General features: G+C 40.8%; 2 protein-coding genes across 3 annotated transcripts in view; one reads left to right on the top strand and one right to left on the bottom strand.

The window, feature by feature from the left end:
- The window catches only part of tox (thymocyte selection-associated high mobility group box), a 51,589-nt gene extending 44,905 nt beyond the window's left edge, over positions 1 to 6,684 (top strand). For both annotated transcript variants that reach the window (XM_088310216.1, XM_088310217.1), the window contains 3 exons: positions 97 to 585; positions 2,322 to 2,476; positions 5,222 to 6,684. In XM_088310216.1, coding sequence (XP_088166342.1) covers positions 97 to 585; positions 2,322 to 2,476; positions 5,222 to 5,258 — 681 coding nt within the window. In that variant the 3' untranslated portion in view covers positions 5,259 to 6,684. The remainder of the gene's footprint in view (positions 1 to 96; positions 586 to 2,321; positions 2,477 to 5,221) is intronic.
- A 2,064-nt stretch (positions 6,685 to 8,748) lies between these two features.
- Positions 8,749 to 15,298, bottom strand: lrrc53 (leucine rich repeat containing 53). The gene is made up of 9 exons (XM_088311500.1): positions 15,220 to 15,298; positions 15,074 to 15,140; positions 14,860 to 14,988; positions 14,391 to 14,489; positions 13,916 to 14,091; positions 13,647 to 13,810; positions 13,383 to 13,572; positions 13,107 to 13,299; positions 8,749 to 11,418 (listed from the first exon to the last, which is right to left on the bottom strand). Exons 2-9 carry the CDS (start codon positions 15,078 to 15,080, stop codon positions 9,197 to 9,199), a joined length of 3,180 nt encoding a protein of 1,059 aa, XP_088167626.1. The 5' UTR covers positions 15,081 to 15,140; positions 15,220 to 15,298; the 3' UTR covers positions 8,749 to 9,196.
- Positions 15,299 to 16,596: the final 1,298 nt, after the last annotated feature.

Here is a 16,596-nt window from a genome sequence, read left to right as displayed (position 1 = left end):
GCACACACACACACACACACACACGCACACGCATTCATGCACATTGCGGTGCCTTCCGGACATGACAATGAACTGATTGTCTCTTTCGTTCTTCAGAGTTACAACGATCCATCTGAGATGAAGCCGCCCCATTCTTCCTCATCATCTTCCTCTTCCTCCTCCGCCTCAATGTTCTCATCCAAGCCGTCCGTCTACGCTGGCCAGCACCCTTCCTCCGGCTCACTCGCCCACCCGCTTCCTCCCCACCAGCACCCAGGCATTTACATGTCATACCCTCACCCGTCGAACCTCACCCACCATCCCTCCAGCCCAGGCCTCGGACATCCTCACCTGCCCCCGCCTCACGCTCAGATTCATCCCCAGCTTCATGCCCTGTCCTCCAGAGGCACCGTGCCACGGCCCAGTTTGCCTCACCAGGGAGCGCTGTCCCTCGGCGGAGTCGTACAAGCCTCTACCCCGCCTCATCAGGTCAGCCCCCCGCTCCACAGCCAGGCTCACCTGGGGGGGCTGCACAGTCCGCATCAGCAGCACCAGCAGCTCAGCGCTCACTCACTGGGAATGACACACTCTCCAGCCATCACGCAGGTCAGTGCCTGCTGACATCTACCAAATATGTCACAAAACCACATTGTTTACACACTTAACACAACTTTTAACAGTGGCTTAATAAAAGTAATACAGCACCTCAGGTTCCATAGCTGGTTATAGGCCACTAAATTGACTGATGTGCTGTCTTTGTCAACTGTATGTGCAAACGTCAATGGCATCTAATTTCCTGAAAAAAAAAGGTTTATTCTGATAAGGTATCAAAAAAATGTACCCTGCAATATTGAGCAGGTGACGTAAGCCCTGTGATATGTGACTGTTATTTTAGACTTCTTTCCAGCTCTATTGCGCTATAATAGTGTTGTATGGCGTTGTCATGGATTCCCATAATTCTGATAGCACTGCTAACCGTCAGGGTTCATATTCTTCCTTCAAAAGAAAAAAAAAGGGCAAGAGAGACATTTACAAAAAACATGACCATAATCAAGCCATATGTAGAAGAGACCAATGGGGAAAACGACCGTCCACATGCAGACCCCAAATGAAGATCCATTATTAGATTATTTTGATGAACACAAGTAATTTAACAACTCGCAAAATGAGTTCTTTATTTTTTTTTCTAATTTAAGGCACTTGACTTTCGGATCCCTTGTTCAAAACCTACACCTGCTGGCAATATTTCTTTCAGAATTGTAAGGCGAGTGATACATTGTGTGATGTTCCAAACTTGGTTTGAAGAATTATTGCATAATCAATTTGAATTGACTGTACAGAACATTACAGTCAGCTACCGGAATGCTGCGAACAAACACTGGTGGTTTCTCCACCACATTCTGGTGCATCCTTCGATCCTTTTCTAGAGAACAGCCCAGCCAGGCCACCTGCTGCACCTCCATTATGTATCAGTCTGCATCCTGGTTAAAGCGCAATATGCTGTCCACGTGTTGACAAAAATGTTAAAATAGATAATTTCAGACACACTATTTATATGCAGTAGTCTCTTTTTGACCAGGAGAAATTAATTCTTGCAAAGCATTTGTTTGGTGCTATAAAAGACAAGAAATATTTATTTTATTGTATAATTTATTGGACACTATTCTTCATTTTATTGTATCCACTCCATTCTAGCTTCTCTCTCCTATTTATGGATATATAGTCCCCCAAAAAGTAAGAGAACAATGTTATTAGAGCGCCAAACTTTGTCCTTTCCTCTGAGTGTGGAGTGAGGAGAATTGTGAGGGTGTGTGTGTGTGTTGGGGGGGGCAGAGAGACAAAAGAGGCAGATGGGGTCTTTGTGAAGGAGTGAAGGAGAAGAATTTGCTCAACAAAAGATGAATGGGTGAGGTAGAGAAGGAGAGGGGGAGAACCCAACCACCTGCTGTCCTCCTCTTTCACACACAACACTCCGATTAACTTCCCTTTCAGCCTCCTTTCTCTTTCTGTTACACGCAAACACACCCGCACACATACGTCACTGCATTGGCTGATTTTACTCTTCAAGTATCTTGCCATTAGAGGCATGAGCTCCTGTTCACCTCCCTCTGCCTCACTTATCTCCTCCTCGTCCTCATCCTACAGTCAGCAAGACACTCCAACCTGTGTAATTGATCAACTTGATGGCTGCTATTCTACGCCCACAAATCTACCTACTCCCATTATGCACGCACTCAGTCAACTCAGTAACAGCCTTTGGAATATGAGTCTTGACGTGCGCTGCTCTGTGACGTTTCTCTGAACGATTGTTCACTCCCCCCTTTTATTTGATTTGATTCCAGGCCTACTCCCTCCAGCCGGAGTATCAGCCAATCGGAGGAGGTCTGATGAATAGCGGAGCGGTAATGTCATCATCAGTGGACTACCACCAGCTGAGTCGACACATGCCCAACCATCACCCATCTCTCGACTGGAGCGGCGATTACCATGGCAACGGGTAAGTAAGTGTTCAGTAGTGATGGGTGCAGCGACACCGAGGCGTCGATGCGCGCGCCGAGCTTCCAGGGCAAACCCCGTGTCGGTGCGCGTACCGCTTTAAGAAAGTCGCGTGACCACTACCAGAATCGTGTCAACACAGCGGTCGCGCGCCAAACTGTGTTCATAAGGAAGCGCATCTGTCAACAGGATGGACGCTCAAAACAAGCATTGAGTTATTGGCGCGTTACTTTGCGTTAAATATCCGCAAGATGGAAGACGTCACTGTTGATGCGCACTCAGAGGTGCAGCACTATATGTCAGCAGGACACGTTGCACGTACGGAAGTCCCGCTCTTATACTGGTAGTCCATGGAGGCAACGTTCCCTCACCTATTTATATTAGCCACACAGGCGTTGTGCACACCGGCCACTTAGTGCCTTGTGAGAGGATCTTCTCAAAGGCGGGGGAAATTGCCTCAAAAAAAGAAATAGACTGAATAACAAAACGCTGGAGAAACTAATTTTTTTAAATAAAAATCTTTAATTACAATGAGTCCATTGTCATTCACAACACTTTTACTTGGGCATTCATACAGATGTTCACTTAATTTCTCAACTGCGTCTCGAATATCAAAGATTTATTTTATGAAATTGCGTGTATGTAAAAATAATGTGAAAGCAAATGCCTAATCAGAATCAGAAATCCCTTTGTCATTGTACTCAAGTGTGCAACGAGATTAGAGAGCTCCCCTCTCCAGTGCAATACAACAATAATTCAGTTAAATATATAAATTAGATAAGAGAATAATTAGTGCGATGGAAAGTAATACGAAATAGGATATATAAAAACACATCACGTCGCTAATCAATGGAATTGGATAAAGTTAGTTTGACAGATCAGTGTCAGATGACCCTGTCAAATATATTTCCTGCAAGTCCACCAGGTGTCAGTATTCAGCAACACAGTGTCAACACAGTGTCAATTCATTGTGTCACTGTGTCGAAACGATACAGGATGCCTCATCTACCCATCACTAATGTTCAGGGAACATCACAAGTCCAAGGAAGTGTGCCTTGGTTTCTTCATACGTCTATTGTTGCATTCCAGACTGCTGCAAAGTAAGATATACAAGTACAGCCCAACTGACTTTTTTTAAGAAAGATGCCGATTCCAATATTTTGGCGGGAAAAAATTGCAATAACCGATTAATCGGCCAATAAATTTAAAAATCGATATCAGCTGGGATAGGCTCGAGCACCCTGGCGACCTAACTGAGGATAAGCAGTTCTGAAAATTATTTTTTGGTCCCGAATGAACAACAACAAAGATATAACAGACAAGCATCACTTTATCCTTCTCAAGTACAAGATTTAGGCCATAGGGGCATGAAGAGGGCAGGGCCAACAGGGCATCCACTGGGGGGGCATCCACTACCACCACCCACCCCTGGTTACCAAAATGGTTTTGGGACATATTTTCTGTATGCCAATAATAGTTGAATGTTCATGTTGGGGAGGGGCATAAATTTCAAAGAATGTCCATCCTCACCTCATTTATTTTCTGAATTTCTCTTAAGAATAAGTGTTGTATACTACGTTCCATCTCAATTTGCTGCTGACTGTGAGAATCAGACACTTCTACTGTAAATGCAGTATAATAAAAATAACAAAATTCTTGCTCAGGAGCTTGCACAGCACAAAAAATACCTGGTAATCCGCCATTGTTGTTGTAAGTAAACTTGGGTCCTCGAGAGCCCCTATCCGACATGTTTTGGATGTTTCCCTTCCTCTAGCCATCCTGATCATTTGAATCAGGTGTGTTGGACACAGCTTCCGATATTAATTGGATTGAATGAAGCCAGATATCCTTGTTGTGGGCAAGCATCACAATAACATCATTTTAAATGACTTCAACACTGAGCGTTTACTGTTGCATGAGAAAGTAAAAATAGATCGGCATTTAATCTGCAAAAATCCGTCCAATTACGATTATTGTGAAAATGGTTCATATTGACTGAGTAATTGGTCGTTTGACGTCAAAATGTTCCAGTCCAAAGTCAACTCCCCAAAAATTCTTTGCAATAATATTTGCCGTTTGCCTTCACTAGTCTGAAAATGGCATTCTGATCAATTCTGCATTTTTGTCACTTTCTGTCGACTGAAAATGACATCACAGTTGCTCACGGCAAGGGAACGACCAATCACGGGGCACCTGTTTTCTGAAGCTGAGCCATTATTGGTTGTTTGGCGAGCCCTGAACGACTGTAATGTCATTTTCAGTCTACAGCATATGTCAAAATGGCTGCCCCCTGAGATGGCCAAAACAGGTGGATTTTTTCGCTTTACTCATATTCCGCAAACGCATTATTAATCAGAATGCCTTGTTTCGCCGAGTGGGACTTCATAGAACATATTCTTGTCAAGAAAGTTTTTGGGGTTGACTTCCCCTTTAAAGTAATGGTCTGCGTGTCAATTCAGTGCTCCTTTTGTGAATGTGATTTGAATAAAAGAGTTTGCATGTTCTCTCAAGCTTGCATGAATTTCCCCTAGCTATTTCTTCTTCCTCCCACATTCCAAAACATGTTAGTTAGTCATTGAAGACTCAAAATTTCCCTCAGTAAAGTCAGATGACATAATTTGGGAATTTGTCAGCAAGTACAACTTGAGGTGGCGTTCCACCCGGCCTCTTTCCTGGTTGCTTTTCTAGAGTGTAAATGTCTCAGGCTTTGCTCATTGGTTTTCTCAATTTTGTCTTCTGTCCTCAGAGGTCCTCAGCGAGATAAAACTTTGTACCTGAGTTAAATTCAGAACAAAGTGACACCATCCGTCATTCACAGCCTGCTTCTGCTACCGTGTCGGACCTCATTCAAATCACTACGAGAGCCAGACATTCAAGTGGACTTGCAGCGGAGCCCCCACAAGACAGACAAAAGACCCGACGAACTGTTTGTTTACCCAGAATGATCTACAGTACAGCTGACAGTAAATATGAAAAACTAAATGGGGCATATGTATAGCGCCACCTTACTGTGTCCTTGTGAGGGAAGAGAGGACAAGTCAAAACAGGAAGACTTCGTGCTCCTGCACATAGATTAGTTTGACTGGTTGAATTTTATCTATTACTTAACTGTATTTGAATGGAAAGGAGTGAGGTTTTCAGCCTTAGCTCGGAAGAGCCAAGGTTGATGTACATAATGTAATACAGGAAGCCTCACAAAAGGATTATTCTAGCCAACTGCTAAAAAGAAGTATAAGGTCACAAAAAAAAAAAGGGAATATGACATTATATAGCAAGGTCCGACAATGTCCTAAAATGTTGCAATATCAGGAGTGGTAATTTTCTATGATAATTTACTACTTTGCCCTTGTTCCATTCCAACTTCATTCTCGTAACATTGAGTCTTCATTTTCTGACAGTTAGTTTAATACTGTTATTTTATTTTCAGTGTGGCTCTTATTACACCTTCATAACATTCTAAAATTCTCATCAGTCCTAAAAAAATGTTTTTCTTTTTGTATAGTCGGACTGTATTGCCAGTACTAAAACATTCTGAAGAGTGCTTGTAAAATACTGTAATGTAATTGTTCATGCTGTCCCTTTTAAATCCAGTTTATTTGTTTTACTTTCCCTGCTTAGTATACTGCTGCAGCCAAAGTAAAAAGAGCACAGCACACACAAGCCCACGTTGTTCTCTCATAGTGATGCTCACATGTGTTGGGCACAAATCCAGTGTATTCTAGTCTTTGAAATGATGAAATGTCAAATAATTATTTGGTGAATGCAAAGGTTTATATGATGACAGCTCCTCCTCCATGTATATGTCTATCTGTTTCTAAAATTTGATCTGGACCCAAAATGTGTGCGTGCATGTGTGTGTTAGTGAGTGAGTGAGCGAGCGAGTGTGTGTTGAAGAGGAACTTGAGTGGTTGATTGAGCTGCATGGTCTCTTTTGTCATCTCTACTTCTCTGTGCACAGAGGCTATTTATGAACCTATAACTATTGCTTTGTTGGCTGTGTTTAAATGTTTTTAATCAACTTATGTTTAAGTGTTAATGATGAGGAGAGCGTCTCTCTCGCTCACCTTGTATCTTTTTTGTATTTTATGTGTTTTTTGGCAGATGAAAGGACTCTGGGCAACAACCATGAAGATTTTCTTATTTTTAGATTCTAAAAATGTGTTTGAGAATAAAGTCAGTGCTGCATTGATGTGCAGTCATTACTCCCAACTCTTGATGTTGTTTATTTCTTACACATGAGAACAATGCCACAGTACAGGTTGTGTCTTTATTTTATTATTAATTTCTAGCTTTTGCATTCATTGGTAGCTGAACACATCTATCCATTGTTATATATAGCACATAGTTACTTACATACTGTCTACAACTCATGATGCCAGGCATACCAGACTGGCAGTGTTACGGCTAAGAGTGGAAACAAATGAAATACTTTAAGACATAAAGCATATAATTTGATCCGTCCAACTCAGCCATCAATGATGTACTTTTTGTAAGATACTTTATCGACACGGTGAGACATCAGAAAAACATACATGCTTATTTAAAAAACAATGTTTAAAAAAATCATTTGTAATTCAAGATAAATGTTATTGAATATTATTTAAATAATGACCGGGGACCCTAACTGAGTTACTGTTATTACTGTAACATGGGTGAAAAAGCCACAGCTCTATTCAGCGATAACCATAACCATCCAGAAAGTGGTACACACTTCCCTCTAGTGGTAAGAAGTTGATACTGCAACAACTACATAGAATGCAATTTGGAGATGAGGACTGTATCAGAATTCATCCATGTATCTGAATGCGCACACACACACCCAAAAAACTAAGATAAAATGCTTTTATGGACTCTCTGTTGTGAGAAAGTATAACAGTTAGATATTACAATATTATGTAAAAGTCTTTTGTCATACTTAATATTGGGTCACTAAATATTGGTCATTAGGAGTCTTTCACAAGTCCTAACGAACGGGTCAATAATAATATATATTTTTAAATGCATAGCGCTATTCTGGAATCTCAATAACGCTTTACAATGAAGAAGTATGACAACAATCCTGGTCATTTGAATCAGGTGTGTTGCAGCAGGGAAATTAGAAAACAGGCAGGATAGCGGCCCTTGAGATTTAGGACACAAGACAAAAGTGTAGTGATATGCAGTGAAAAGCTGGGGCATCTTTGGAATCAGGACACGCAGGGCTCCATGAACTCCACCAGATGACGCTGTGGTGTCGAGTAGTTTCCATGGTGCAGTTTTCTCATTGTCCTGCGGAATGGGGTTGCAGCCCAAGGCCCAAAGTCGCCAAGGGAAAATCAGACAGAACATGATTGCATCGTTTGATTAGCCTTGGTGAGTTTCTGCCACACAAATTTTCCAAAACTGCTGCTCAACAGTATGTTGCTGCCACCACAACCTACTATGAATGCAAAATTTACTCAAAGCCCCTGTAAATTGAATTCAAAGGTTTCTTTCTCAAACATTTGTTACACGCTTGAACGTAATTGCTGAAAACGTGCAACGATTGAGAACTTTGTAGTATTCCATTCTGAGGATATACGGTAGTGTTAAACCAATTTACACCATCTCATTTTTCCTCATATTTTAAGGAGATTTTAGGAGAAAATTATATCGCAATTTGGATTTTCTTCATAATGTACATAGACATTTAAAAATATGACAGAAAATACCATTATGAAATTAAAAAGAATAAACGCTATTCTTGTATAAATGCACGGACAGGAAAGACGTTTTGAGAGAGAGACAGTCCTTTTCCAAGTTGTTAAAAATGGTTCAAGTAAGGCAAGACCTACTTCAGTACTTGCTGTCAACTATAATTTTATATTTGCATAATTCTGTTCATGAAAAATGTTTTACATTTTGTACGAATGTACATTTTCTTTGTGCATAAACGTAAATTTGTCATTTTATGTCTAGATACGTATTGATTTTAATACATTCCTGCTCATAGCTGCTGGCTCTCCACCCTAACGCGGTTCAAGTCAGACTTCTGTTAAAAGTCAAGTGTTGGACGCACTTATTTTGGGTGTTTCCCCGACTCTGCATTTCGCTTTAGCAATCAGCACCCTTAGCACCTCCTTGTGCGCCTCCTCAGTGAAAACACTACTTGTTGTTCATTTGTCACCACGGAGGAGAAGATCCGCATGATGCAGCTCACTGTTGCTGCTACGCACTGACTTCGATATAGTACAAATACAGTCCATGCTGTTGCGGTAAGTAGCCGCAAATACTTCTGGGAGTACGGACGACAGCCAAGTTTGGCGCTGGTTAGTGTGACCTGTTTACTGTAATGTGCCGCAGATCATAAACGTGGGGGGAGCCTTTTAAAAAACGTAGCTTTGACGATCTCGAAATCGATTTGTCTGAGGTCCCAGAGACACTGACCATTTTCGTGTGCACTTTACACTTCTGAATGGGATTATGGGATGCATGGGCAGGTCATTTTCAATTACAAAAATTAATTAACGCCCGTTAGCGCAATAAGTTAGACAGTCCGAATTATAATTTGTTACACATTACAATGTGCAATTTTGGTGCAGCTTTTAGCAAGGATAATGAAAGATGAGACACATGAATTGCTTTTGCGGGCCACAAAGAATCATGTGACAAGCTGGATCTGGGCCGGGGCCTTGAGTTTGACACCAGAGGTGCAACAGCAGTTTCAATGACGTGCTGTATATCTTTCGAGAGTTTTGAGAAACTAACGGATCTTCCTTTCCAGTGCTGTGGGTTCTCGGCTGGAGCTCTTCTCTGGGAGCACCAGCTTCAGCTTCCTCCTTGAGGAGGATCCACTTTCCTCTGAGAGGTACTCCTGCTGCAGCAGAGGAGCAGTGGCCAATGCACCACTTGAAGAAGATGAGCTTTGTGGTGATGCACCTTCTGGAAAGACGTCCGCACCCAGCATGCTTCCTTCAGATGCGACCTGAACTTCAGTTTCAGGCCTTCCACTGACAAACATACTTTCTATCAGACCACCTGGCACAGCCCCATTCTCCGTCTGACAGTGATTTTTCGACAAATTCTCAACAGTGTTTATTGCTTTGGGAACCTGAGGGTTGACCTCTAAACTTTGAGATGGGAGAAAGGAGCTTGTAGGTACAGATTCAGAAGACAGGGGAGATTGGCTATCCCCAGTCCGAAGACCTTGATCCAGGTCTGGGTCTGACTTTACTCTTGGTTCAAGAGTAGAGCTGTGATGATTCAGTTGTCCTTGGGCGAGAGTTTGATTAAGTGAAGAATCAAGCGCTACGTTGGGTCCAAGTCCTCCAGGCAGAGAACCAGGAAGTGGAGAAGTCTGTAATACACTTGACTGCAAAGGGTTGTTGTTTCCTGGAGTTGCTAGAAGAGATGACCCAGGTGATATGAACCCATCTTGCCTACTATTTGAAGGGCCACTCAAGGACATGGACCTGTTACCTACCATGTTAGGTAACAAACTATTGGTAGGACCCGAGGCTACCAGTGACCCCCCTGCTGGGGTTGATGTGTTGATTAAAACAGTTCCTTCCTGAAGAGACTGGTTGGTGCTGATTAAGTGTGGACCTGCAGCAGTAGCAGAGAAATTAATTGGTTGCTGAGAGGAAAGCTCAGGAAGTCCAAGAGCCAATCCCTGATATGGAACGGCCAGACCCTGCTCGATGTTGGAGGCCCCCTGTACTGCGGTGAGGTCACTTTGGTCTGTGGCGCGAGCTGTAGTCATTGCCGCGTGTTGGGACTTTCCTTGTTGTCTCTCTCCTTGGTCACCTTCTGCATGATCCTCGATATTTGGCAGACTTTTAGATACTGCCTTGACTGTCAGATTTTTTTCCGTATACTTTTCATCCTCATCATCAATCACTCTATCACTCTCTGAAGTTTTCTTACCTTTCCTACTGCTTCCTTTTGAATGTTCACATGAGCTTTCATTGCCTTGAAACTTTTGTATTTGTTTTTTGCTCTGCCTTCTTTCTTTCCTCTTCTTGGAGTGATACCTCTCCTGTTCAGTTTTCCTTTTCGGATGGACCTTTGCCTTTCGAAAGGGTAACTGAAGCTTTCCTTTGTGGTTCTTCTCTCTGCCCCTCTCCATGTTTCTGGATATCTTCACCGCATCAGTTCTCCTTGACTTTTCTTGATCCATTCTATCAATATTGAACGTCACATTTCTTCTGTGCATTCTCATTTGCATGTTTTTAATTGCATCAAACCGGTCATCGTCAGTAATCCACCCTCTATTCCTGATTTGAGAGATGGAGCCATCGAACGATGACGTGTCTCTCATTTCAGACTGAATCTTCCTTTCTCTCATATTCTGTGCTGTCTTCCCATATGTCCTGTGGCAGCTCTTACAATGTAACCTCGCAGGTTGTGTACTCGTTACCCCAGTGTCAGCCCTCGTACCAATCTCATTGTTAGCATGACAAGCAGCAAGGTTTTCTGGTGTATGACTGAAATTGCGTTTCCATTGACAAGATGATCTATCATGAGACAGGAAGTTGTGAGGAAGGTGTCCACCTAAAATGTCTTGCTGGCTCTCAAATTTCTTCCTGTCTTTCTCATCCTCCTCCAATGTCAACATCCTCAGTCTCCTTCTGTCCCCCTCATGCTCTGTCTCCATGACACCATTCACCCTGTTGTCCCTCCCATTTAGTTTTGATCCTTCAGATTTACAATCTGGACACATGAAACATGCGTCATATTCATCAGCTCTTACATGAAATTGGCTTTTATATTTCTCTGTGCTTGAGTCCCATGTTCCGCTTTCACGGTCCAACAGCTGGTGAGCTTGAAAAAAGTCTTGCCTCTTCTTCTCACCAACATCATGATAGTTGGTCACTGGTCCTCTGCCTTCTTCCTGGTCCTTCTGTTTTTCACTTTCTGTCCTTTTCTTTCGCCAAGAAACTTGATAGCAGATCAGGACTACCAGCAGTGTCAAGCCAATGCCACCTGTACAGCAAAATATGTTTAAAAAGTTGACATTATTTTCTGTTTCACTGCGTCATTGTAAAATACAGCAGTGGTTACCTCCTTTGATTGTTGACTGATTGATGGCGACAGGCCCTGGAATGGATTAAGTTGATTTCCATTGTGGGAAATTCCGTTTTAAAATCCAAACAAATCAGAGGTTGACCAGATTGTGTTTGGGTGGGTTCGTTTACAATGGTACAGAAAAATAACTTTTCGAAGTAATGGGTGCCACGTAGTGAACCACAGTCCTGGAAAAAATTATTATTAGACCAACCTTGCTGCTTCAGTTTCCTGTTCATTTTAAATGACTTATACAACTAAAGGTATATTTGTTTAGACAAATATAATTTATGATGAAAACAAAAATAGCTCAATAGCTAAAAAGTGTTTAATTGAAATACTAAAATCTAGCCATTTTCTATGGTTTTCTTGATAGTAACCAAAATCACTGCTGGAGTTCTTCACATCAATAGCTATTGCTCTTTTAGTTATTCCATGTTACTTTTCTTTATGCTAATCACATGACACACCTAGAAAAAATTTAAGAAAAAAAAAATGGTTGAATTTTTTTTTCCATGACAGTAGTGTGTGTAGCGGTCTAAGAATACCAAAGCATGGCACAAAGCAGCCATGCTCAGTCAGTCACCTACAGCATAGGTGTTAAACTCTGGCCCGCGGGCCAAATTTGATAATAGTAATTTTAAAAACTAAACATTGTATTGCATTAATAAAACCATACATTTTCGCTTTTCCATTTTGAATATTGCTATTATCATTTTGATCGATTTATTATTGTTTTTTTTAAATAATTATTTATTATTCTTCAAATTTTATTTGATAAATAAAAATGATTTATTCTTGTTTTTGGTACATATTTAAAAGTTCATTTGTTCAATGCTAGCCCGCGGCCCACCGTGTATTTGAGTTTGACACCCCTGACCGACAGTCTTTCGTGTAAAGAGTACGACTTTGCTACTTCATTAGCATAGCTTAATGCAAAACGCGGAATGTTTTTGTTTTCACCCCTAATGCTAATCAATTACTTCGTTTGAGGAGCAAGTTCATAATTCTGAGGCGCATATTTTTGCAAGTTAATCCCAGGGACCTGAAGCAAGGGTTTTATTAAACAATAAAAATACAGCGATATAACAAAGCACAATAGTTTTTCATTTTTATATAATGTTTTGATTTATTAAATTCATGTTGTGTATAGCAGCACTTTTCTTTCGTGTCTAGAAACATATGTAATGATGCTATGAATGTTTTAAATTTGTATTAACATACTTTTAAGTCTATAGGCCACTTGCCTGACTGGTGTATGCCATAACGAAAGTTGATTCATTTTAAGAGTGTGATTTTCTCTCCATAGTCGGGTCACTTGTTAATTTCCCTGCTGATTTGCTGTTGGACACACTCCACTTTAATGTTGTTCGAGCCAGACTTGTGGGAAAAATGCACTCCATCACTCAAGCACTTAATTTCAATTTTCAAGTCAAACTTAGGTTAGGATGAGCAATTAGCATGGCTTCTTCCTCTTTCTTCATCATCGCTTCCTGAGAAAGACATCTGTCAGAAATGTATCGCATTCATCGCCACGAAGGCAAGGCTTACTGATTTAGGAGCGATTGCGCAATCCCTATTGTGATGTGTGTGTATTACATGCTCACCAACAAAGCAAAGAACAGCTGTAATGGCCAAATCCCGAGCATACACTTGAGGTGTGACACTGTCTCTTGTCTCGATCTGCACTGTGATGTTCTGATTTGATGGGACACAGTTGGCTTCAGTCAGCTCCAACACTGTAGTTACAGCCGGATTGTCAGCACTCACACACACCATCCTCCGGCCGTTATACAGTGTCTGGCGGCAACAAGAGAGGTTTACGTTAAAAGTTGAGCCATCTTGTAACATATTTCCGAGTGGACCAGATTGCAGGTGCATGCCTTGTCAGGTTGTTGTATGAAGGCTGAAAGGAAGGCAGCTAAATCAAGCAGCTGACAAGAACAATTCCATGAGTTGAGATCGAGGTTGAGGTTAGTTAACCAGCTGAGGTAGGAAAAAGACTGCGAAGGCACTGAACTCAGACGGTTTCTGGACATATCCAAGTTGCGAAGGCGCACCAAACCGTGGAAGCTAAGGGATCACAACATATTGCACACAATTTGTCAGTGCAACTTATTTGGAAGCTCTTGGTAACGTGCACTCACCTGTTTGTGTCCAAGCTCTTTATTAAGTTATCAGACAAATCTAGATTCTCCAGATATCTGAGATCGTTGAGAGGGAGAGAACCAGGGTCTAAACTGGTGATCCTGTTTCCCTCCAGGTTTAGCGTTCGAAGTGCCGTGGTACCTTTGAGCCAGTCAGCTGCGATCTGAACATCAATTCACAGGCTTTACTGACTCAATCAATCCAAGATATTAGTGCTTGTATTTTGGTTTTCTTAACAAGTCCTTAAGGATTCCTGTGAGGGACTCACCTGGCTGATAAGGTTGTGGCCCAATGCGAGCACCTGGAGATGGGAAAGATTGGACAGAACCTCTTCCTGCAAGGCCTGACTGGTGAGGAGGTTGTGGTCTAGCAGCAATGTGTGCAGGAAGGGCAGATTTCTGAAGGATAGTTCATCCATCACCGAAATGCGATTATGGCTCAGACCTGTTGGGTGACAGACTACAGTTGCAATGGAACAACACATCTCCAATATACTTGGAACGTTTTCCTGAGAAAGATTAGCTGAGAATTTGTATAAATATTTAGAGCTTGACACTTTTAAAGGTTTATGACAAATAATGGAAATTAACCGCAAATGTCCAGTACGTTGTTAATGACTGAAATAAATATTGAGTTAATCCCTCCATGCATTTTTCATACCCCTTACAAAGGTAAAAATGTGGTGTATTCCCAAATATTCTCATTCCATCTACTTCAAAGTGAAATGATCAGTAGTAATTTACCTATGACAGTGATGTTGCTAAGGACAGACAATGAGGCTGACTGGACTGTGGTGATGGAACCCTGTGTAAGAAGGAGAGCCTCTGTCGTGTCTGGAGCATCTGGTCACAAGCACAAACATAATTGTCATTATAGAGCTCTGCATGTAGGTACTATTTGCAACATTTATTAGGGAAAAGAAGTGCTACATTGGAATTGGACTGTTTTTTTTTTTGGATTTTCAGGGTGATCATGCCACAACCAATGCTATACTTTGCCACATAAATACTATATTGTCATATTTTTTTAAAGTGTTTAAGTGTTTTTGATACTGTATCAATTTTTCAATATTCACTTTACTTTTTATAAGGACACAGCATCACAAACATCTAGAGGATGCATTGCTAACGTTTTTGTTTTTCCAAGTTTATTTTGCAGCAAAAAGAACACCTGAACTGAGAGAAAGTCATTGCTGCGTGTACAATACGTTACCTATAATAGAAGCCAGTCTGTGACAGATGACAGCATTGTCAGAGCAAACCATACACGAAGCAGGGCATGATGAGACAGGGAAGCGTCGTTGGACACTGATGAGTAATAACCCCAACATCAGCAAGATACCTGGAAAAGTTTAATTTCAATTGTTTGGAAGATTACTTTCTGAGTGTAAATAATAAACCAACACATTATCGTGCAGGACTCTTACTTGTCATGTTGTATTGCAGTGGATGCTTGGAGGTGATGAGGTAACATCTCGTCAATCAGGCTGCAGCCTAAAACAGTGTCATTATGGTCACCATTAACATCCTTACACATTTGGGATGTTAAAATTAGACTTTACGTGAGCGTCACCTTTCTGTGTTCTTTAGCACTGCTCAGTCCAGCTCCCAGTGAGGCTGAATAGGAATAAGTGTGGAGAAAATTGAAGAGACTGCTTTATGATTACAACGAATACCACCAACAAGATTACCAACAAAATTCACTATCAGTGCCTGTTACATATCGAAGGCATTAAGTGCTTTGGACGGCAAATAATTACGCTGGAGAACTTCTAGTTAATATGACAGTAAAGCAAGCCTTTCATCACCTGAATAATTACCTTATAGCCCAAAATAAAAGCGCAAGGGCAAAGATCACAACAAATTAATTATACTTGCCAAGCAAGAATTCATGAAATTTAAGTGCAATGCTGGATATATATATATATATATATATATATATATATATATATATATATATATATGCTGTCAAGTGATTAATTTTTTGTAACTAATTCATCATAAAAAATTCCATGATTAATTGTGATTAATCACACTACTACTTTTGCGAAGCTTGTAACAGATATTTACTTGAATATTATCTTGGAATTGATGAAAGAATCACCCAAAATGAAGTATATTTAATTCAAAGACTGTTCTAATAGCTTTCTTGGATTCTTGAATACGATCGAAACAGAGGCATCATTACAGCCATTTTTCTTCTAAACATTTCTCACAACTGCCCACAAGCGCCACAGTGTTGGTTTGCAAGGCCCAGTGGTAACTTGAACACAGTGTTTTTGTTCTGAGATCTATTAAAGATGCACAGCTAATATGGCCCAATATTTGCAAAGGATGCAAATTTTTGTTTAACTAAATCAAACTGAGTTAAAATAATTAACTGAGTTAAAAAATTTTGGATTAATCACCAGAGTTAACGCTTTAATTTTGACAGCCCTAATGTGAGTGTATATATATATATATATATATATATATATACAGGGGAATATTTAAAAAATATCCTACTGAGTAACTAAAAGAAAAAAACATGAATGCTGCATTCCATGGAGTTGTTTGCCCCGCCTGATAATTAAGAAATGGATTGATTACTTTAAATTACGTTGTCTTCCGTTTACTGTTAGTATTTGTATTTTTTGTTAGACTTGTCTATGTTGTCTTATATTATGTCTTAATGTCAAGGTTTTATGTTGCCAAAAGCGTTAACTGGCTGTTTGCTGGTCAGCATAACCTGTCTTTTAGTCTTGGCGTCACAATAATGGTACAGTACTGCCCTTTTCTTATCAGAGTGTCTCCTGCTGCTCTCCACAAACACAACCATTAAGGTGAACATTCTTTTTATTTTATATCCCACTTTTCAAGTCACCGATAACGGGAGAGCAGAGTGACTGCCCTCTGCATGATGTATTTGCTATTTCAGGCCACCATTTTCTTCAGTAGCCTACTTTGGGAG

This window comes from Idiotropiscis lumnitzeri, chromosome 12 (genome assembly GCF_059441095.1).
Source record: "Idiotropiscis lumnitzeri isolate Australia: NSW breed Sydney's pygmy pipehorse chromosome 12, RoL_Ilum_1.0, whole genome shotgun sequence".
NCBI classification, from domain to species: Eukaryota; Metazoa; Chordata; class Actinopteri; order Syngnathiformes; family Syngnathidae; genus Idiotropiscis; species Idiotropiscis lumnitzeri.
The sequence above is the reverse complement of the archived record's forward strand: the minus strand, read 5'-3'. Positions and strand labels throughout refer to the sequence as shown.

Bases quoted from the DNA above. Each gene is read 5' to 3' on its own strand.
- lrrc53 (XM_088311500.1), bottom strand. The intron at 13,811-13,915 runs GTGAGTCCCTCA...ATTGATGTTCAG, and splicing joins GCCACAACCTTATCAGCCAG to ATCGCAGCTGACTGGCTCAA. The intron at 13,573-13,646 runs GTGAGTGCACGT...GTGATCCCTTAG, and splicing joins AAGAGCTTGGACACAAACAG to CTTCCACGGTTTGGTGCGCC.